General features: G+C 49.6%; 1 protein-coding gene across 1 annotated transcript in view; it reads left to right on the plus strand.

Annotated features, from left to right (window-relative positions):
• The first annotated feature begins 237 nt into the window (after positions 1-237).
• Positions 238-23,468, plus strand: part of Psap (prosaposin) — a 33,657-nt gene continuing 10,426 nt past the window's right edge. The window contains exons 1-5 of the mRNA XM_005325937.5: positions 238-378; positions 19,097-19,230; positions 20,834-20,908; positions 21,470-21,595; positions 22,967-23,167. Of these exons, the coding sequence (XP_005325994.2) occupies positions 339-378; positions 19,097-19,230; positions 20,834-20,908; positions 21,470-21,595; positions 22,967-23,167 (576 nt within the window). The 5' untranslated portion in view covers positions 238-338. The remainder of the gene's footprint in view (positions 379-19,096; positions 19,231-20,833; positions 20,909-21,469; positions 21,596-22,966; positions 23,168-23,468) is intronic.

A 23,468-nucleotide genomic window follows, 5' to 3' on the forward strand; every position in this document is an offset into this window, starting at 1 on the left:
GTGCCGCTTGCCCAGCATGTGCGCGCCCCTGGCTTTGATTATTGGAAGGGGATGGGGTGGGGGCTCTGCTATACACAGTGTATAACGACTGGCCTTGACTTGATCAATCATGGGGCTTTTCTTTTTCCATCCTCCACCACCCCTGTCCCCTGGGCCCCGGCCCTTCCCCTCCTCTCCCTCCCGTCTCCTTCCTCCCAGCAGGCGCCCTGCGCCGCGCTGAGTCAGGGGCCGGGGCGGGGCTTGCGCCTGCGCACTGCGCGGCGTCGGGCGGGGAGCAGGTTTATATTCGCGCGGTCAGCTGACGCTCTGCATTGCAGACTGCGGAGTCAGGCGGCGCCATGTACGCGGTCCTGTTCCTGGCCAGCCTCCTGGGCACTGGTAAGCCTGGAGCCTCAGCCTGGGGACAGGGTCCCCCGCAATGCCTCCTCTCCCCGGAGCGGACCGCTCGAGTCTCGCTGCTCTGCTCCCCGGGTCCGGGGTGACGAGGGGCGCGCACTGCGCAGGCGCTTGCGTGGGCCGGTACCTGCTTGGGGCAGCTCCCGAGGCGGCGAAGGAGCCTGGGTGGGGGCGAGTGGGGCGGGGGAAGTAGCGTCTCCCTCGGGGCTCCTGTGGGTGCCTGCGCACTTGGGGCGGCTGCAGGCCTCTCCTGAGGCTGCGCTTCCTCTTGTGGGGTGGGTCTTACGGGGTGACCCCTCCCGCAGCAGTGTTGTGCCTGGGCTGGTGCGCGTGATCGCCATGGACTCAAGCCCTGTTCTGCAGGACGCAGCAGTGCCCTTGGCCTTGTCTCAGGTTTTGTATGGGCATTGCAATTACAGGAAGCACATTGTCATCCACGTTGATGTTTATCTTTGCAGCTGCATTTACTCTGAAGGCTGTAAGGTTTTTTTTTTTGCCATCTCGACTATTTTCCCCTGGAGTTCTTATTTCACCACCTTTAAAATGTCTTCCACGGCATTGACCAGTTTTAGCAGGGGCCTTCATTCTGGGGAAGATGTTAGCATGTGAGAAGTTGTGCACAGAGACTGTTGCACCTGACTATTGTCCCACAATAGCATTCAAGATTGTTAAGTCCGCTGCAGGTTGTGCAGGCAGCCCCTGGGGATCAGCTGCATTGTTTTCTGGTAGTAGGAGGGACCCAGCTGCCCGGCTCTTTATCACTGTGACTCTTCTTTTTGTTCCCAAACTCTTGCCTTCCCATCTTAACCTAATTTAAATCATCGTGATAGAGAAATGCTTGAGGTGAGAACTATGAAATTTGTAAGTTTATTGGGCGTGGTGGCCCACGCCTGAAATCCCAGCTACTTCAGCGGTGGAGGCAGGGGGATAGCAAGTTCGATGCCAGCCTGGGCAATTTATTTTTAATTTATTTTATTTTTTGGTACCGGGGATTGAACTCAGGGGTTCTTAACCACTGAGCCCACATCCTCAGTCCTTTTTAATATTTTATTTAGAGACAAGGTCTTGCTAAGTTGCTTAGGGCCTTCCTAAATTGCTGAGGCTGGCTTTGAATTTGCGATCCTCCTGCCTCAACCTCCAGAGCCATTGGGATTACAAGTGTGCATCATTATACCTGGGGCTCACCCTGGGCAATTTAGCAAGACCTTGTCTCCAAAGAAAAAAAAGGCTAGAGGTGAAACTCAGTGGCAGAGTTCTTGTTTAGCCTGCGGGAAACCTTCATTTGATCCCCAGCACCGAGTTTAAAAAAAAAGAGGTGAAGAAGACATTCCGTATTTTGATTGTCTGGGAGCCAGATTTTAATCTCTTCAAAGGATCTCAGGTCCTATCCTGAAGGACCAGAAAATAAACTTGATCAGCTTCCCCAACCTCAGTTTCTGTTTCTTGGTAACTGTATAATTTAGGAGCCAGTTTCTATTTTAACAATCATTCAGCCACTCAGATTTATTAAACAGTAATAAAGTGGATGGCAGTTGCTGGAAAACTGAAGAAGTAAATGTCATTGTGGATCAGTATATAAGATGTTTTCCTCAGCAGCTCTGAAGGATCTGTCTTGGCCTTACACCAGGCTCTTAAATTTGTTTTATTTGTAGACTATCAAAGCTGATCTGGCTCATAAAGCTGTTGGGTTTTACAGTCACTGAATGAAGTTCTCAATGAAGCTTATACAGCTGCTATTCTATGATCTGTATAGTTAGTAAACTAATGTTAGTCTCCATTTTTTCTTTTATTTTTACAGTATTAACACCATTGTTCCTGTTTGCATCGAGTCACTTCATAAGACCCTTAAGAATTCTGATTCCCTGGGATCAGCCCAAAGGGACTAGTTTCTTTGGAAAAGTAAAATCCATTTCTAACATATGTGGGAATGTTGAACCAGTGTATGTGGTTAACCAAGGGACCCCCCCCCCCAGCACTTGGGTAAATTACTAGCACTTGGGTAAATTACTAATGGCCTTGCCCTGACTTGCTGACTGGCCCTTAGGATTTTGCCAAGGTCACACTTGGTAACACAGTATAGAGATGCTGGCTTGCCTCCACAGCTCTGCCGCGTTGTGGCTTTCTGGCAATGTTAATCCTAAAATTTCTAAAAAACATCGAGGTGCCTGGTGACTGCAGCCATTGTCTGCCCACTGGGATTTTTACCACAAGGGGCACCCTGGGCACTACTGTGGGACTGGGTGCTGTTCTGACTCTGGGAAGGCTTTGGGTTTTGTTTTAGTGGTGTCCTAGGTGGCTGGAGGTTTAGCTCACCATGCTTGCCTGGCATGCTGCAGGCCTTGGGTTTGATCTCCAGCACCACACACACACAAAATGTTCTGGGGTTAGAGACACTTGGCTTTTGGGTTACTTTTCTGCCTATCCAGTTGCCCCTGCCTTTTTTTTTTTTCCAGATAAAAAGAAAGGGAAGCGTGGCATAGCAGGTGATTGGAGAGCATTTAGGTGGTTAGTCTGATATTGTTATGAGGCATGAAGACGAGGAGGTGCCCGGGTTGGCTCCAGAGTCCCAGGTTGTTCACTGGGCATGCCAGGTCCAGAACCCAGGGCTCTTCACAGTGCTTCCTCTTTCCACATCCCTCTTAATTTTTAAAAAATATAATGGGTATGACTTATGTATGTACACGTGGAAGTTGGACAGCGTGGTGAGTGCCCCAGGGTGACCCCAGTAAAGAGCACAGGGTCCGGAGGGACACAGCATCCAGCAGCCCCTTCTTCCTCCTCACTGCCTTGTCTCACCGGCCAGAGGAAACCTTCTGGGAACTTCTGACACTAGCTAAAAAGCTGCTGTTTGAACTTCTTACACAGAAGGTTGAGTTGCTGGGGTTCCAGGCTTGTGTCACCTGCCTGGTGGAATCCAGGTCAGGACATGCTGGTGGGTGGTTGCTTTAGCAGGGAAAGTGAGCCGGGTGGATGAGTTCAGTGTAGAGCACCACGTAGGAGCGATCGCTGACACTCAGCTTTCCTTGGTGCTGTCACTTGGTCAATGCTGCCTGCCTGAGTGAGCCGTGCCTCATGGGGGCAGGGTGTTCTCTAGGAATGCTACCATGCACCGGGTGTAAGTGCCCATTCATTTGGTTAATTTTTAATTAAGTAATTATTTTTACTTAAATTTTTTGGTGACGCAAGATATGAATCTATAGCATATCCTGACTGAACATCACTTAAACATTCTAGGTCTCCCCTGCCAGCAATTTTGGGCAAATCACCTGTTTAGCAATAGTAAATCAGTTGTATTCTGGGAGAACATTGGTATAATTCATGGAGGAATGGTTTGTTTTAACCAGTGATTTGTCAAGTTCTTGCAGTACACTTGACAGATTGTTTTGAATACCTGCTATGAGAGTTGAAGTATATTGGATTGAGTGGTATGGAATTTTCTAGATTAACGGAAGGAAAACCTAGTCCTCCATTTTCTTGTATGAAAATGTAATGTCCAGGCAGCTGGTTGGGGCTTGAATGGATGGGGAAGAGAAAGGGCAAGTTGCTGGCTGGGGCAGCCCCTAATGAAACATGCTTGGGAAACTTTCAAGGCCAAGAGCACGCCACTTGGACAAGTGTGAGTGGCTTTTCCTTTTTTGTGTATCAGCTGGTGATGGAACCCAGGGCCTTGTGTATGCTCAGCAAGTCTTCCTCCACTCAGCTACATCCTCAGCCCGGTGAGGCAGCTTCTTTTGAGGAATCCTGTTAGCATGAATCCTAGACTCCTGGCTCTCCCACTCTCTTTTGGTTGTGCTACTGGGAAAGAGGATGCAGATTTTCTTCCACAGAAGGGAGCATTAGTTACATTGACCATTCGCTTTTTTTCCCTTAGTACTGGGTGGGGATTGAGCCCATGGTGCTTTACCACTGAGCTACATTTCCAGCCCTTTTTATTTTTTATTTTGAGACAGGGTCTAAATGGCTTGAGACAATCCTGCCTCAGGCTCCTGAGTTGCTGGGTTTACAGATATGGGCCACTGAGCCTGGCTGACTGCTTGCTTTAAAAAAAAAAAAAAAAAAAAAAAAGTGTGTGCATGCGTGTGCACGTACGAGTGTGGTGGGAATTAAATTGAACTTGCAGAGCATGTGCTCTGCATTGAGCTCTGCCCCCAGACTCCCCAAACTGCAATAATTTTAAAAGCTTGATGATAAATATAGTTCTTGGGATGGAGAATTTGGTTGTTGCAAAAGTACAAACTGCTTTTCTATTTTTTTTTAATTCTATGAAATGCCAAAAAAAAAAAAAAAACAAAACTTGTACAATCAGTGATTTTTTTCTTTTCTTTCTTTTTCTTTTTCTTTTGTAGTACAGGGGATTGAACCCAGGGTGCTTTACTACTGAACTACATTCCCAGTTCTTTTTTTTTTTTTGAATAGGGTCTCTTCTAAGTTGCTGATGCTGGCCTTGAACTTTCCATGGTCCTGCCTCAGCCCCTGAATTGCTGGGATTACAGCGTGTGTCACCTGCCCTGATGAAATCTATAATTCTTTACGTTGGAACTGAGATGATACTGCAGAGTAGAGGCTTAACATTGCCACATTGCTGACACTAGCTGTATGACCTTGGGCAAATTACTTAACCTGATTTCCTCATCTGTAGAATAGCATTAATCAGTCCCGTGTCATTGGGTTGCTTTGAGGCCTGAATACACCAAGTCACTGTAGGAAAAGGCTTAGTCAAGTACTGTTTGTCCCTTCACCACTGGTAGATACAGTGTCATGCTGTCAATGCTCTTGTCCCACCGGCACAGTGACCCTCTTCTGCCCCTGATTTTGTGGTTTCCCTGACGACTTTCATTTCAAAGGATGTTGTGAGTTCAACAACAACATTAAATTGACTTATTAAAGGTGTATGTCCTAGGCGTAATTACTGACTCGGGAAAATGAGCCAGGGTAGGGAGCCACGATTATGCTCCAGGGGCCTAAACTAGGTTTGGCTTCTAGGTCAGTGTTGCTCTAGAGCCCCATGGATCCCAGCTGGTTCCTGGTAACTGAATGCCAGGTTCTAGACCTGTTGGCACTAACTCAGGGACCTGGGGTGAGTTGTTCAAGGCCCCATCCTGTCTCCCATCCATTAGATGGAGGTGAAGTTAGAGTATGTAATAGATGCAGCCGGTAAACAAGTTCACTTAGTTTAAAAGTGTGTCTCTTTTTACTCTGTCTCCCAGGCCTTCCCAGACAACCTTGAACCTGTGGTGCTATTTCCTCCTCTTCTCTTTCTTTTGAGGGGTGCTGGGGATCAGACCCAGGACCTCATACATGCTAGGCAAGTGCTTGACCACTGAGCTCCACTCCCAGCTCCACCGTCTTTCTTTTCAATATAAAAGCTGGCACATTATATGGACTGTTTTGCATTTCTCTTTTTAAAGTTGTAAAAGAGGAGCTGGGCATGATGGCACAGGTCTATAATCCCAGCAACTCTGGAGGCTGAGGCAGGTGGATCGCATGTTTGAGGCCAGCTTTGACAATTTAGCGAGAAGACCCTGAATCAGAATAAAAAGCACCCCTGGCCTCAATTCCTGGTACTAGGGGAAAAAAACAAGGAAAAGGTGAATAGTTTAGATATTCAGAAACATAGAAGGCTAATTATAATGAACCGCCAGATTAAGAAATGGATCCCAACAACTTGCCTCCCTCACAGATAACCACGTTTTGGGACTTGGTGTTTATCATTCCCCCGCAGGTCTTTGTACATGTAAGTGGAATCTTCAACAGTCTGTACAGTATTGTTTTGAATATTTCAAAAAACTTAGATACTGTATATATTCCTGGGTTAGTTTTTTTGTCTTATTAGTGAAGGTTTTCCCTGTGGCTAGTGTGTAGATCTGTTTCATCCATTTTCACAAGAGCATAGTATTCCATTTGTATCATTCCTGTTCTCCATTATGTGGAGAGATGTTGACATTATTTCTAGTATGATTTTTCCTATTCAAATTGCTTCTATAAAAATTCTCTTACATACCTCCTTGGGCACATAAACAACATTTCTCTAGGGGACATACCTAGGAGCACACTGCCAAGTATAAGGACGCATTTCACCTTAATGAGAAGTGGCTGAATTGTTCTCCAAGATGATTTTGGCCTTTGATATTCTCACAGGATATTCAGTTTCAGGTTTTGCCATATCTCGCTAATGTTGGATATTTTTAAAACTTTTAACTTTTGTTGATATGATAGTAAAAAAAACTAAGTGGTTCCATTTGCATTTTTGTTTTGTTTTGTTTTTGTAAGCAATTTATCTTAGAGGTTATTTCATGCTTGTCAGAGGGGTCTTTTTTAAAAAAAAGTTTTCAGAATTTCATTTGTGATCACTTTTGATTAAAAGAGAAGTTGCAAAGATGGTCCAGTGAGTTCCTACTTACCCTTCACCTTATTTATTTTATGTGGTACTGGGATGAAATCCAGGGCCTTGAGTTAATACCACTAAGCTAAATTTCCAGCCCATTTCACATATTTGTTTGTGTATTGAAACAGTCTATTAAGTTGCCCAGGCTGGCCTTGAACTTGTGACCCTCCTTGTCTCAGCCTCCATTGCTGCTGGGAGGCTGAGGCAGTTTCGTGGCTTACTTAATTGTTAACATTTTTTATAACCATGGCAAGACATTAATATCAGAACAAGATTATTCAGTAGACTGTAAACTTTATGTGCATTTTTAAAAAGACATTTTAATTTAGAGACAGGGTCTCACACTACGTTACCCAAACTGCCCTCAAACTCAAGATCCTCCTGCCTCAGCCTCCGGGAACCTGGGATTGTAGGCGTGTGCCACTGTGCTCAGGTCTTTATGCAGATTTTTACCAATTTTTCCACTAATCTCATTTTTCTGTTTTGGTATCCAGTTCAGTGCACCACATGGTGCTTAGCTGTCACGGCTCCTTAATCTCTTCCTAACTCTTCGCTGTTTGAAAAATGATGTGTCCTGGTATGGTGGTGCGTGCTGTAGTCCCAGCCACTGAGGAGGCTGAAGTGGGGATCGTGGGTTTTGAGGCCAGCCTGTGCAACTGAGTGAGACACCTTCCATATTAAACAAAAACAAATCCCCCAAACAAGCAAGCAAACAAAACCTGAGAAGGAGTGCCATAACTCGGCACTAGAGCACTTTCCTAGTTAGTGCGAGACCCTGGGCTTAGCTCCCAGCACCGCCACCTCCACAGAGGAGTCTGCAAAGATGTGAAACGAGTCATTCTGCTCATTAAATGTTAATTAGTTCTTTTCATTAATATTTAGGGAATAGGGTTTTTCCATTAAAAGCTTGACACATTTCACATCTGATGGGCTTATCAGTATTCCTAAATGATTAATTTTAAATCAACAATTCAGTTTGGTTTATGGAGTGGTTAGTATTGACAGAAGCGACCCACGTGAACAAAAGCTCTTTGGAATCCTAACTTGCATCTGAGAACAGGAACCCCAAGACCCAGACGTTAGAGAACTGACTAGCAGGCTGAACATTTAGGGAACAACCTGCTTCTTTGTGGAACCATAAGGGGGAAGTCACTTCCTCAAATTATAGCTGGTTCCCTTTTCCCTGATTTACCTCAAATCAGAGCCACCAAGGACATCTACTATGTCAGCATCTTAGTTCCTTCCAACCACAGGAGATTTGCTCTGGAATGTCGTGGGTGGCTTCCCCTTAACTTGGTCACAAACCATGATGTAGGTCAACTGTTCACTCTTTTTTTGATGGTGCTGGGGATTGAACCCAGGGCCTTGTGCCTGCGAGGCAGGCGCTCTACCACTGAGCTATGTCCCCAGGCCCCCAAAGTCACTCTTGATTTGTCAGCTTCTAAAGATGATTTTTTTGTGTGTGGGTGTGTGACTGAAGTCTCGGTCTTTGTCCTCCATGCCGATTAATGCCAATTTAATAATGAGGACACAGTTGTGAGAAGAGGGAAGAAGAAGTGTTATTGCTTTGCTAGCAAAGGAGAGACTCCTGTCCCTGAAGCTGTGATTCTGTCCATGGGGAAAACCCAGGGCTTTCAAAGAAGCTATTCAAAGGCCATGTGCCAGGTGTGCCCTGACGGAGGTCCCTGGTGCTCCCTGAAGCTGTGTGGAAATTCACTTCTCTGATCCTCAGGCAGATATCTCCTTCCCGTGGTGGCTTGTTCAAGGACAGGGGAAGAAAAGGTAGCCCTGTCTCCCCAATCTTGTTGGGGAGGGGAAGGGGAGGAGAGAGAGAAGCACATGTCCCTTTACAAACAAGCCTCAGAGAAAGGAGGGCTATGTTCAGAAGGGAAAGCGGACCACTGCGACAGGTGGGTACCGGCAGTTAAACCGGGGTTGCTCTCATGGACCTAGCCACCCGGTCTTTTTATTTTTTGAGACAGCGTCTTGCTAAGCTGTTGAAGCTTCAAAGTTGTGCTCTTCCACCCTCAGCCTCCTGGGTATCTGGGATTTCAGGTCTGCACCTCTGTGTCTGACTTCTTACTCCTTTTTCTTAACATAAGTGGTTTTACCCAGGACAGCAACTAACAAGAATGCCAGATTAGTTGCAAGAGGCATCCTGTGATCCTCTCTTACGCCTACTGTGGTCTCAAGTGTTATGAAGTATTCTTATTAAATATTAACTAAAGGAAGCTAAAAATGACATTTATAATAAACACACATGTATCTGAAACTTTAGTTAATGAGCAATCATGCGAGGCAAGTTCAGAATACCACATTTTTGTGGTTTGCACAGATCTTTTTTGGCATATTATTGTCTTCAGGTCTGCAGGGACCACAGAGCCTGTCAGCAGGGGTAGGTGGGAAAGCCAGCGCACCCACCTTTTTTTTTTTGAACTGGGGATTGAACCCTGGGACGGTGCTTTACCAATGAGCTGCATCCCTACTCTTCCATTTTATTTTATTTTTTTGAGACAAGGGTCTCCCTAAGTTGCTCAGGGTCTCACTAAGTTGCTGAGGCTGTTCTTGAATTTGTGATCCTCCTGCCTCAGCCTCCGGAGTTGCTGGAATTGCAGGCATGTGCCACCACGCCTGGCACCAGTGCTCCCTCTGTGTATTTGATTGGGTCAGCTTCTGGGAAGTGCGCTGGGTCTGCAGCAGAGCCTCACACACTGGCTTAAGTTCCCTTGAGGACTTAAAATGATGCCAGTGTCTCCTCTGACCCCTTCCTGTGCCTGCTGACCAACTGGATCCCAGGCAGTCCTGCCAGTGGCTCTCTTCCCTGCTCAGGGGTTGCAACAGCATCTTATCTTATCTGGTTGGCCTCTGGGCACCGCAGTGTCGGTGTGAAGTGGAGCTTTGTCAGTAGGAGTTTTTGTTGGACGGGAGGACTCTCAGATTGTTGGATCTCCATCCCTCAGATTGCACTGAGACAGAGGGACAGAACATTGTGTCCTGTCCCTCTGTCTCAGTCACCACTGAATAAGGTAATTCACCTGAGGACTGTCGCCTTATTTGTGTGGATAGATTCTTGTCCTGGAATGACCTGGCTTTGAGAAAATTGAAATGTGCAGCAGTGGCGAAGGAGGAGCAGGGAAGAAAGAGCTGTTGTCTTTCCTGATAAAGGGCAGATGGGGGCCAGAGGGGGTGGGATGTCACCCCCAAGCTCACAGGCTTTCTTGCCACCGATTTCTTATGTGATCAAAGAAATATTTGGACCTTACTTTCTGCAAATCAAGGCAGGCTCTCCCTGAGGGTGCGTTATTCTGAAAGATTAAAGAGCAGCGTTTTCATTCTGTCATGCAGAATGTATTCTAGAAGCAGGATTCTATAAAGAAGAGGTAAGTGCCCTCTGCCATCAGAGAGAGGTGTTTGCGACACCAGCTGTTTGGTGGAGTGGTGTTGAGTGCTTTGCATTACCTCCTGCTCTTAGGGGACCAACTGCATGGATCCCCTGGAGAAAAGGCTAAGTGCGGGTGGGGGAGGGGGATGAGTTAGATTCTGCCTCTCCTGGGGTTATCCTCTCTTAGTTTCCTAGCAACCCACCTGTTGCTATGGCAACTCATTACCCAGGCAGCAGAGGCAATATGCTGTGGAATGTTTCTGGTTGCAGGTGCTGGGAGGCTGCATGCATGTTGTTATCTTTCTTTTTGGTAGCTAGACTGAAGCAGTATTCAGCAGGTGTTACCTAAAATATTTAGAAGGAAGAGCACAAGTAATGAGGCTGAGCTAAGGAATAAGAGCCTCAGGTATACATTCTGGGAAAGGTGGACCCCTTCATTCTGAGGTTATTTTTGAACGTCTTTGGCAATTACGCAGGGCACACGGCTCTTCAGCACCCTCAGTTAGCCTTAGTGAAGACTTGGCGTTTGGAGAGTCTTCTGGTGAATGAAGTGGTTGATGAAGGATGTGCGTTAGTGGGGTGTAGGCTCAACCGCAAACAACAGAGACCTGGAATACTAACATCTGAATTCTTTTTTTTAATTTTGATGGGTGGGAGGGGAAGTACTGGGGACTGAACTCAGGGGCACTCGACCCCTGAGCCACATCCCCAGCCGTATTTTGTATTTTATTTAGAGACTGGATCTCACTGAGTTGCTTAGCACCTTGCTTTTGCTGAGGCTGGCTTTGAACTCACCATCCTCCTGCCTCAGCCTCCCGAGCTGCAGGTTCTACTCCCAGATCCAGGCTCTTCCATCTCCTTGTTCTGCATCTCTGAAGTCTGGCCCCTTTTTAAAGTCCAAAGTGTGATCCATTTCCAGCCATCACAGCTAGGTTTAGAGGAAGGCCTGACCTCTGTGTGCATCCCGGCCGCCGGATGTGGTGTCACAGCCGGAAACTACTGCAGAGGAGACTGGGGAGCACTTCTGTCCTTAGGAACGAAAAGGAGATGGATGTAGGGGAGCATTCTGGCGACTCTGCCGCATTGGCGACTTACTGTTCTAACAGGTTGTAAGGTTTAATTTGATTTTAGAGGAAATGTTAGAAAGGAAAGTTAAGTTATACTTAAATATAGAAGTTAGAATGTGAACATCTCCCTTGGTCCCCCCCAGGTCCACCTTTAACAATTAGCCATAAAGTCACTAAGAGCTTCCCAAGTGCCAGGGACGCAGATGGGCTTCAGGAAGCCTTGGCAGGCCTTCATTGCCCTGGCGGGCCTTGAATTTGTGATCCTCCTGCCTCAGCCTCCCGAGTTGGTGGGATTAGGGGCGTGCAGCACTGTGCTCAGCCAAGAAGAGGTTTTGGGGTGCTCTTCTAAAAGATGGGTGTTGCCAGGCATCCTAGCTATTCAAGAGGCTGAGGTATGAGGAGTCCAGATTTGAGGCCAGCCTTGGTAACGTAGCAGGACCCTCATCAACTTAGACCTTGTCCAAAACTAAAAGGGTTGAGAGTGCACCTCCGTGGTAGAGCACTTGCCTATGTGCCTAAAGCCTGGGTTCCATTCCCAGCACCACCAAACCAAACCCAAACAAACAAAAAACCCCACCAAAATAAAAGGTGTGCCAGAAACATTTTGAACAATAACAAGGCAGGCGCTGGAGTCCCTGGAGGCCTCTAGCCCAGAGCTCGTGAACAGTTTCGTGAGGCACTGGGAGCATCTCACCTGGACATCTGGGCCTTGATGGGCAGCCCTCTTTCTTGCTCACGTAGAACTTGCTTAGTCCCTGTAGATACACAATCATCTCCCTGGGCTCTTTGCAGTATGGCCTGGGACTCACTTTCCTCTTGTGACTCCTGGGTCTTGGGGTCAGTAGCAAACTGCTTCTGAGGTTCCAGAATCCAGCTCTCTAGATTTGCGAACTGCCCCGTAAGTGCCTGAACACATGCCGTTTGAGACTCCTCAGGGGGCCGAGGCAGGGGGATCACAAGTTTGAAGCTTGCCCGGGCAACTTAGCAAGACCCTGTCTCAAGAGAAAATGAAACAAAAAAAGACTGGGGACCTAGCTCAGCGCTGGAGAGCGGGGGAGTTTGCCCGGCGTTCCTGTGGCCCTGCGTTCCTGTGGCCCTGCGTCAACCCCAGTGCTCCAAAAGAAAACTGGAGGAAGAGGGCGGCCCCAGTTCACTACTGAAGACCCGCCTGTTCGAGGGTCTTGGTAAGGTCCCGTCATGGCTACCATGCTGGTGATGAATGACACTGGGCGAAGTAATGGTGCCCCAGTGTTGTACCGTGGGTCTTGGCGAATCCTGGGGAGTGTTTCTAGTTTTAGACCCAATTTGCAGGTTTGGGAAGGCTGAGGTCTCAAGGACACAGAGGTCGTGGAGCCAGGAGCTGGGTGAATTCAGGACAGCTGTCAGAGCCAGGTCTGGTAGGGTGGGATGGACTGGGACCCCAGAGATGCTGGCGGGCGGGTGGGTTGGGAGGCGTGTGCTTTGGCATTTGGGAGTGTTTCCGTGTGATCACACCATCTTGATCATTTCTGCCTTCAGTGCCTTCATTTTACAGATGAAAAAACAAGCTCAGAAGGACACTGGCCTGCCTGAGGCAATTGGACTGGAATTAGCGAGATAGGCTGGGAGGCAGGCGGGTCCTGTGTTTTGTTCCCTCTGGAGCCGAGCCCGGAGGTGGAGGTGCAGGTGCTGTGAGGAACACCAAAACTTGCAGCCAACGAAGAGGCTGAGGCAGGAGGATTGTGAGTTAGAGGCCAGCCTCGGCAATTTAGTTGATACTGACTCAAAAAATGAAAAGGGTTAGGGATTCAGGTCAGTGATGAAGCATCCCTGTGTTGAGTCTCCAGTGCCAGGAAACAGACAGAACACCTAGATGGTGGTGATTTCCCTTACAAGTCTTAGTTTAAGGATTCTTCCTTGCAAGAAGTCTTAGAGGCACCCAAATCACAGCTCCACTGAACTTTCTGTGCCTCTTGGCCTCATTAGTTTGTTTTTTCTTTTCAGTTTTGGGGTTGAACCCAGAACCTCATGCAAGTCCTGTACCTGTGAACTGCACCTCCAACCCCACCCCCCTTTTTTGGTACTGGATTGAACTCAGGGGGCACTCAACCACTGAGCCACATCCCCAGCCCCATTTTGTATTTAGAGACAGGGTCTCACTGAGTTGCCATGGCTGAGGCTGGCTTTGAACTCGTGACCCTCCTGTCAGCCTCCCGAGCTCCTGGGATTACAGGTGTGAGTCACTACGCCTGGCTTCTATCCCTTTTTATTTTTTGAGTCAGGGTTTTTGCTCAGGTTGCTGAGAACTGGTGATGTTCCCGCCTCAGCCTCCCGGGTTGCTGGGATTCCTGGTGTGCGCCACCACTCGGGCTGGGATCTTTCTCTTGCTACGATGACTGCGTGTTAAGAGGTTTAGAACGTGTCTGTCATCATCTTCTAGAAGATTTCTGTGTACTTCTAGGCTTGGAGTAAAAAGGCAACAGCACCCATCCCCTCTCCAAGGAAGTACACTGAAATCTGGGCCTTAGACAGACGAAGGCCTGTGTCTCCTGGCCCACGTCCTAGGCCCTTGAACTGAGAAGGGAGTGCTTGCTTTGTCACAAGATTCGCGTTTCGCGCCAAACCAGTGCTGTTCTTGAGACAAGTTTAACTAGAAACCTCAAGGGGGTCAGGCAGACATCGAAGAACTTTCCTCGAGTTGAGCATATAGCCTCAGAGAAGGAAGTTGGTATTTGGGGTAGGGTGTGGGAGGCTTAGAGCAGAGGTTGAAGCTGTGCTGCGAACGGATTTGGAGAAATAACTACCAGAAAGTGGTCGGGGTGACTCTTAGATGTTGGTCATGTCTGAGAACACTGAGGATCCCATCGGCCCGGGAGGTCCTCCTGTCCAGCTTGCCCTCCGACCTCGGACCCCCTCCGAGGCTGGGTGCCATTTCTGTTTCTGCTTGGTGGGCCACCTCTGTTGGAGAAGCACCATCTAATGAGGCAGCCCTTTCCCTTCTGTACCCTCCGGGTGTCAGGTACGTTGCTTGCCTTGACATAGTCTGGTCACTTAGCCTCTGCTCAGGGATCTGGGATCTGGGGTCTGGAGCCACCCAGAGCAGCTCCACCCCATGCAAAAGGCAGGAGGCGTCCTTCACTTATTTGGAGCCCACCGTGTGCCTCCCCAAAGTTCAGTTTCCTATTGAAGCCTCCCAGCGCCCCAGGGACCGTCTGGAATGGCAGCTGGCACCCTCACCTGCTGAGCACCCCACCTGCTGAGCACCCCACCTGCTGAGCACCCCATGGGTTGGCTCTGGGTCCGCGCCTCCTGCAGCTGGAGCCCCGCCTACCCGCCCTGTCCTTCAGTCCTTGCATCTCGCTGTTCTGTTTTCCCCCTCAGCCCAGCTCACTTCTTGAGGCTGTGGTTTTGTTTGCCCTCCGCCTCCTCCTGTTGGGTTCCTCTGTGGGCCTCAGCCCTTGCTGCTGCCAGGTCTTGCTTGGAGTTTCTTATTAGCCTTCCAGTCAGGTGGTCTCCCTCTGTGTCCCCCTCCCTTTCACTGGTGCTACCTGAGGCCTGGTGGTTAAGACAGATGAGAGCTGGCTGGGGGCACGTGCCTATAATCCCATCACTTCGGGAGGCTGAGGCAGGAGGATCACAAGTTCAGCGCCAGACTAGGCCACCTACTTAGCAAGACTGTCTCAAAGGAAGGGCAGAGCAGGTGGCTCGATGGTAGAGCACCCCTGGGTTCAGGTTCTGGTACTTCAAGAAAAGGCATAGAAAAAGACTCATAGAGGTGAGCTTGCTTGCCCTGTGTCCGCTCAGAAATCCCTCATGGTTTCTGTGACATTGCCCACAGGCTGGACCCCTTACTTAGGGATATGTGACAATGAGACCTTCCCAGAGTGCCTGGGCTCTGCTTTGTAGCCTGGCTCCTTCCCTCTGCTCCAGTTCTGAAAAGACGGGGACAGTTTTTCCTCTTTGCCAAAGAGACCTGCTGTCCTTTGGAAGGTTCTGGACCCCCCCCCCCCCTCAATCACACACACCATACAGTCTGTCTTTCTAGCACTGTCCTTCACATTCTTGTCCAGTTTTATCCCAAAGGCTCCTCTGGTCATTCCCTCTGTTGTTCCCAGGGTGTAGAAACATCCCTAGGGCTTAGATGCCTGTGCATGTTGGTGTCCTGCCTGAGGACAGCAGGCTTGGCCCGGTCAGTGGAGCTCGCCGTCCTTGCCTGAGCTTCGCAATTAAACCCTCAGCTGGGCCCCGGAGAGCCTCCTGGAATGAGGTGCTGGGGTTGAGCCCAGGGATTTGCCCATGTGAGGAAGCTCTCTGCCATTGAGCTACGTCCCCACCTCTTTCTGTTTTGGGACAGGGTCTCACTAGGTTGCCCAGGCTGGCCTGGAATGTGGCAGTCCTGCCTCTGCCTCCCAGGTAGCTAGGATGACAGGTGTCTGCCACCGCATCTGACTTGGCAAGAGAATTTTGTGTGTAAATACATTTTCCCAGTCTGACCCACTGTTTGATTCCTTCAGGGGACAGCACTCCTGAGAAGTGAGCCGGTAGCTTGGAGCAGCAGGCCCTGAGCCGTGGCTTCAGCCTGCGTTGCCCTCCCCAGCCCAGCGGTCATCTGCTCACATGTGTCAGCTTGTCTCGGGATCTGTCTGTGGCGTGCCACAGGCTGCCGTCTTTACGGGCATCTGTGCAGTCTGGCTTTAGGCTAGAGGTAGACGGGCAAGTCTTGCTAAGAACTGAGTTTCCAGAGTTGGGATTTAAGCCTTGTTCTCCAGGGTCCCGTGGGATCTGTTTCAGGTTGTCCAAGACTCCGTGCATACATTCCATTTCTCGCCACTGTGCAGAGGTCATTGAACCTTTGGGATTGAACAAGACAGTGGGCTTGTGTTAGCTGGACCGGGGCTATTTAAGATTGGTTTTAGTCCAGAATGTCCTGTCCAAAACAGATAACAAAGCTATAAAGCTGTGATTGAAGATGATACTGTATCGAGTTCCTAGAAGAAATAACTTACAAAGTATTCTTTTTCTGTTTTTGTGTTACTGGGAATGAATCCAGGGGTGCTCTACTACTCAGCTACATTCCTGCTCCTTTTTATTAATTTATTCATTTGTTATTTTTCTTTTTTTGGAACCAGGGACTGAATTCGAGCACTCAACCACTGAGCCACATCCCCAGCCCCATTTTGTATTTTATTTAGAGACAGCGTCTCACTGAGTGACTTAGGGCTTTGCTTAGGGCCTTGCTGAGGCTGGCTTTGAACTCAACATCTTCCTGCCTCAGCCTCAGCCTCCCGAGTTGCTGGGATTACACACTTGTGCCACAACACTCAGTTGATAGTTTTGTTCCTGAAAAGCTGATTGATTTTAGCCAGTAGGAGCCAGTTTCCGGCTGAGAGGTTGGGGAGAACAGTGGGTCAGAGTTGTACTGCCCAAGCCTTGGTGAGCGTGAAGAATGGCAGTCCCCTGCCCCTCCCTCCCCCGCAGTCCTGCTCCTGTCTCTGGTGTCTTGAACTCATCTGCTGGTTCCCTCTCTGCCACTGGGCATTCCTTTGCCTGGAGACCTATTTTGGTAGCTCCTGTCTGTTACTGGGTCAGAACCAGGCAGTGTGTCTTGCTGGGTGCTTTTCAGGAGTCCTGGGAGCCCATGTCTGAGATGGCCTGGGGGGAGCTCCTGGGTCTTGGGGCTCCTATTTGTGCAGTCTCCCACCCTGCGCTCCCCGGCACCCTTCACCCTCGTGACGTGCCCCCACCACACCCACTTCCCTGCACCTGGCACAGCCCCATGTGACATTACTGGTTAGCCTCACTCCTGTGCGCCATCTAGGGGGCCCGCTGCTGTTTGGAATCCAGCATTTACCCATAGTCACCGGAATCCAAACCAACAGTTGAGGTTGTCACCTGGTTGCCTTTGTGGTTTGGCTCCCTGGGGACAGGGAGGACTGTAACCTGGGCGGCAGGTTTGTAACTCATTTGCTGATATTCACAGGGGTGCAGGTGATCTGGCTTGAGCTTTTGGGGGGACCTAAGTCTTTGCACTAGTAGCTCATGTAAGTAGTAATGGAGTATTTGTTCCCTTTGCTCCCGGAGGAAGAACCTGCCCCCACTGCTGTGTGCCTGCCCCGTGGCCCACCCTCTCGCTGGCCGGCCACCCTCTCGCTGGCCTGCAGGCAAGAAGCTGCACGCAGATGGCTCAGTGGTTCTCTCCTGGGTGGCTCTGGGGCTTTCCTCTTAGGCTTGGGCCAAGTGTCTTCTGTTTACAACAGACACTGGTTCAAGCATGATGTCTGTGGGATTTGGCCTCTGCGCCATCCCATCGTGCTCTAGTGTAGTCGGATGGCGTCCATTCTTGTCTACCTGAGGAGGTGGCTCCGAGGGAGACGAGAATCGGAGCATTTCCCCAGTCTGTGGTTCTGAAATCCAGGGTGGTCTCCATCTATGTTAGCGTGTGTACTCTCAAGGTAGTTTATAAAACGTTAAAAATATTCCACATTGTGCCTAGTGAGCGTGAAACCTGGCGTCCATGCCCAGTGGCATTGGGAGTTAAGAACATAGTTCACGGGGCTGGGGTTGTGGCTCAGCGGTATAGAGTGCTTGCCTAGCGCATGTGAGGCCCTGGGTTCAATCCTCAGCACCACACAAAACTAAATAAAAACAAAGGTGTACAACTAAGAAAAAAAAATGTAAATCATCACCTTTAAAAAACAAAGAAGAAGAAGAACATAATTCAGCTAGCCAGCCTGCTTTATTTTCTTATCTTTATACAACTCGTGTAGTCATGGCTTTGAATTTTTTTCTTTCATATATTTCATCTTTGCAATTGTGTTTGTCAGCTATGTAACAATAGTTACATACAATTAGTTACAAACAGTAGTTTAGTAATGATAAGGTTTAGCCATTTAGGTTACATCTGCATGTTTTTAACATTGTAAATGGCACTCAAATATATTTATGCATATTTTGCCTCTTAAATTATTGTGTGGCTTCTTAATGTTCGTGTGTGTGTGTGTGTGTGTGTGTGTGTGCGTGTGTGCATGTGTGTTGCTGGGGATTGGACTCCAGGACTCACACAGGCTAGGCCACCGCTCCTGGATTTGCTTTTTGAAGAGGGATCTTCCCCCTAGTAAATCTTGTACATTCAGCAGTCACATTGCTGATGGCCCTAGAAGAAACTTTTACTGTAAACTTCTCACTGTTGTTACATAGGTTTTCCCCCAATTTGGCTAGCTTAGCTTTAAAATGTGGCCCTGACCTGCATTCTTTGGTCCCTGGTCATGTTGGGTCTTCTGTCTTTTCTTAGCTCTCTGTGCCTGGGTTCTGCGGGAGGCCTTTCCCGGGCACAGCAACAGGTGACACTCCACGCCCCTGGTTTTGGATGGACTTGTGATTTTTTTGATACCCAGGTGGCTTGTGCAGCCTTATTTCCTGCTAGTAAATTTGTTTATGTGCAAAGACTCAATAGAATGAGATTAATGAAAGTGCTCTTGAACTTGAACAACTCTAAGAATCCTTATGTGATGTAACAAGGTTGATCTGGTTTTCACTGCCCCTTTTATTGTGTTTCAGTTTTTCATTTTATGGTTTTCAGTCTGCAGGGTTAGGGTCAGTCTTCATCAGTTTTTCCTCCTGCGGTATCTTTCATTACTTATGGAAACTTACTAAGATTGAAAGGGTGAAAGGGCCTGAACCCCAATACTGTTTCAGTGTTTGGAGAGGATTAGCTGGGTGCGTCCCTCCAGCCTGGTGATCCGTGACCAGCCCCGTTTCTCGTCTGGACAGACAAGCAGCAGTGTGTTTTGTGTTCTGTAGGCTGGGGAGGGGGCAGGCACGTGTCCTGCGGCAGGCCGGGGCCGGAGTAAGCCAGGTGCCACCTCCGGATGTTGGTTTTTCTTTCAGCTCTAGCCGGCCCCGTCCCAGACCTGAGAAAATGCTCCGGGGGCTCAGCCGTGCTGTGCCAGGACCTCAAGACGGCGGTGGACTGCAGGGCTCTGAAGCACTGTCAGCAGACCGTGTGGAGCAAGCCCACAGTGGTGAGCGCCTTGCCCAGGTGGCCTGCCCTGCCTTCCCTCCTCCAGATCCTCCCTCCAGATCCTCCGAGCACCTCCTCTCCCCTTGTGTGCTTGCCCTTCATCATACCCTGTGTGGGAGGCAGGGCCTGTCAGGTCTGTTACTGCCTGATTCACTAGGAAGTGAACAGGGTTCCGTTCCCCCAGGTCATGCCGTCTTTTGGTGACCCTGTGGGCCACTCTGTAGGTTCCACTTCCCACCTTAGATAAGGGTCCCCTGGGCACGTGGGCATAGCTCATCCTTTGTCACTCCACAAATATGTGCTAAACTTTTCAGGTCTTCCCATTTCATATTTCCCCTAAACCCTCCCAAACAGGCAAACCACAGATTGAGATCCTAGAGCTTAGTAGCAGCTTAAAACTTTATTTCCAACTACAGCCACAGTGGGAAAGATACCACTGGTTTTTCATTTAAATGATGTTAAATGCAGCATTTTAATGTGGGACTCTGAGAAATAGCGAGACCACAAACCTCGTGTGCATTCGTCATGCCACCTAACACACTGAGGCCAAGCTCTGCTGGCTGCACCAGTAGAATGTGACCCTGCTCCTGGCCCATTCTGGGATGTGCTGTGTCACACGGTACAGGCTGTGTGTGATGAGTGGATTTTTAATTCCAAACTAGTCAGTGGCCACTAGTGTTTCTTCAGTAAAAGCAAAATACCTGATTAAATAACACTGTTCTTTCAGAAATAGTTTCTAAATTATTTATTGCAAATTGTCTTCTGTGGCCAAAACTACTCTTTGAAAGCAAATTAGAAACCAAATCAATCTTGTTTTGAACACTGCTTCCTCTTTTTCTGAGTTTCATGTGTATTAAGTGAGGACTTCAGAACTTGCTTGACTGGATAGTCTCCTGGGTGCCGGGCTCTCTTTTGTTACACTCTCAAGCACAGTAATGGCTGACTAGGTCTAAAGGTTCATATTGGTTTCTCTGAACTCAGCTGAGCTTACAGGTGTCCCATAATCTCATCCAGACATGTTAGCCTGTTCTGCAAGGGTTGACAGTTGACATCGAGAAGGGAGCCTGTGGGTGCCTCCTTCAGAGCTGTGAGAACCAACTAGAATTTCCGTGGCTGCTGGGCCTGGTGGTGCCCAGGCTTGTTAGGAGGCTGGGTTTGGTGTAGGGCCTAACTGAGCAGAAGGTGATCAGGTGCCAGTGGAATGTACAGCAGCATAGTAACTGGCTGGCGCTGGCATCCCCGCTCTACCCACTGTGGGATATGATCAAAACCCACCATTTCATCTTTCTGAGCTGTTTATTCAGAGCAGTTGTGAGCATTCATTTGAAATTGACTTATAGCACCTGAATTGAGCAGAGTGCTAGAGGGGAGAGGGGACAGGAAAGGGTTTCTGGGAATCACAGAGTGTTCTCCTCAGTTCACCTGTCCTTCCCTGTGCTGTCCAGGTCTCCTCGTGTACACGGCGGGCACCAGGATTGACAGTGGCCTTGACCATAGGCTGGTTATTAGGTAGAATAGGAAAAAGGCCGTGAGGGTTTCCGGCTGTGGGGGGTGTGGATTGTGACCTACAAATAACATCTCGGCCTCATGTTCTTTCCTTTTAGAAATCCCTTCCGTGTGACATATGCAAACTGGTCATCACCGAGGCTGGCGACGTGCTGAAAAACAATGCCACTGAGGTGAGTGGGGACTGGAGTGGGCTTGGCCTCGTGCCCCGGTTCCTCAGGAGAGCTGTGACTGAGGATTGTCTAGGGCTGGCAGATGTCTTCGGTAAAGGGCCAGTAGGAAGGATTTTAAGCCTTACAGGCCACATACTGTTTCTGTCACATAGTGTTTTTGTAAACCACTTTAAAAATGTAGGTCTGTTTTTTGTGTGAGGCTGAACGCAGTAGGGGAAGGGCCCGGCTTGCTGACCCCCGGACTACAGATTAAATACCCAAGATCGATTGGGGTCTGATATGCCTGTCAGCGTCCAGCTTGGCCCTGGCTCGCCTTCACTGTCCTCTGCTCAGAATTTTCTGTGCCTATAAGACCACAGGTCAAAGGATCTTTGCTTTGAATTTTGATGCCATGAAGCATGAGGTGGCTTGCCTGATAGACCCCTGGGCCACCACTAGCTCTTCTCGGGCCCTCTTCCCCGAGGCCTGGCTGATTTGCAGGCTTGCTTTTCCTTCTTGCCTTCAGCCATTTGCAGGGAAGAGGCCTGTTCTGATTCTGACCTTGCCATTGTCCCCTGGCAGGAGGAGATCCTCACTTACCTGGAGAAGTTGTGCGACTGGCTTCCTAACACGAACCTGTCGGCCTGGTGCAAGGAGATGGTGGACTCTAACCTCCCCGTCATCCTGGACTTGATTAAAGGGGAAATGGTAAGTGATGGGGAACAGGCTCTTCTTTCTAGGTGCTTCTAGGGCCCAGAGGAGATAGTGGCCCAGAGCGGTGATTCAGTTGGGAAGTCTCTTTGTGGCTTTGTATTTATTTGAGGAGCTTTTCGTTTTGATTCTGCCGTTCAGAAGAACTCTGGCACAGCAGCCCCTGTGGCCTGCCAAGGTTGGTGAGGGGCAGCAGATGGGCTGCTGTGAACCAGCTAATGTTTACAGGTGCCGGTGGAGTAACTCCTGTCATCTTTGGAGCAAACAAATGCTTTCATTTCTCTGAATTTCTGTGAATTTATAATTTAAGGGGGTTCAGCGGCGAGGGTTCAGCCTTCACCTATCAGGTACGGATTGTGCAGAAGCCACGTGCTGGAGGCTGTGCTTTAAAGGCCCTGAGAAGGGCAAGTGCTTAAGAAACCGTGGAGGGCCAGCAGGGCAGGAGTGTCCTGAGACAGGACGTGGTTTTGGTGAGGAAGGCAGAGGTCACATTGTGGAGGGCCTTCCAGGCTGTGTCCCAAAAGGCTCCGTCCAGGTCCCATAGCCAGGGGCGGCAGCAGGGGACTCAGGCAGGACACTGTGAAGGTTCTGGCAATGTGAGTGGGGGTTGGGGGGTGGACAGGGGCAGATGCACATTCTGGAGGGCGAATGGGCCGGCCTTGGCCATGGAGGGGGTGTACAGGAGAGAAGAGTTAAGAGTGTCTCCAGCTCTCTGGGAAGATGGGGGTGGAGAGGGGAGCAAGGGGAGCAGGTAGGGCAGGATGGAATTGGAAGGGTTGGAGATGTCCCCATGGTGGGAGTGTGTGCGTGTGGGCGTGCCTGCATCATGGTGCGAGTGTGCACCCGGAAAGTGTGTAGAACCAGTGCGTGGCAGTAGCGTGTGGGGGCGTGGCTCAGAGTTGCCGATCTTCCTTTGAAAAGGAAGAGCTGACAGTGAGTGGCGGTCACAGTCCAGGAGCCCACGGCTACTGTGTGGTGGGCGCACGGCTTGAATTTATTTCCTTCCTTCCTTCCATCGTTCCTCCCTTCCTCTTTCCCTCCTTCCTTTCTTTTTCCTTTGGTTTTGTGCCGTGCTGGGTATGCGCAAGGCCTCCGGGTGTTAGCTGGGCGGGGCTGCGGCTTTCGTGGCCTTCCCAGGGGAACGGAGCAGCCGGGTGGCCCGTGTCTTCCTTTTCTTCCTGAGTTTCCGCGTGTGGGGGTCCTGCCCAGCCTCACACACGCCGTGCACACACTCTTCCAGGAGCCACATCCCGGCCCCTGTTGTTCCTGTGTAAGGGACTTGGGGCGAGGGACTGATTCCTAGGCACTCGGTGGCCTGTTCTGTCCCCCTGTGGGGAGGGAGCTTTCAGCCGGCTCTCCTTCCCCCAGAGCCGTCCAGGGGAGGTGTGCTCGTCCCTCAACCTCTGCGAGTCTCTTCAGAAGCACCTGGCAGAGCTGAGCCACCAGAAGCAGCTGGAGGCCAACAAGATCCCGGAAATGGACATGACTGAGGTGGTGGCGCCCTTTATGGCCAACATCCCCCTCCTCCTGTACCCACAGGATGGCCCCCAGAGCAAGCCCCAGCCAAAGGTAAGGCGGGTGGGGCTGGCCCTGGGGACCCTTTGGGGGCAAGGTAGAGTCAGGGATGTGTGAGGGGTGGTTCGTGAGTGTGTGTGGGTGTGTGAGATGAGGTAGGAGGGGCGGCGCGTAATGTTCCTCAAACTGAGTCTTGTCCTTTCGCCTGACTCTGCCGGTACCAGGCAGCCCTTAGGTGGGGTACGATGCAGTCTCTAAAGATGGGATGCAGAAGTGTCCCCCTTTTGTTTAGTGGTGCTGGGGTTGGAGGCCATGTTCTGTATGTGCCAAGCATGTGCTTGACCCTAGGCTGCAC

Source organism: Ictidomys tridecemlineatus, chromosome 1 (genome assembly GCF_052094955.1).
Source record: "Ictidomys tridecemlineatus isolate mIctTri1 chromosome 1, mIctTri1.hap1, whole genome shotgun sequence".
NCBI lineage: Eukaryota > Metazoa > Chordata > Mammalia > Rodentia > Sciuridae > Ictidomys > Ictidomys tridecemlineatus.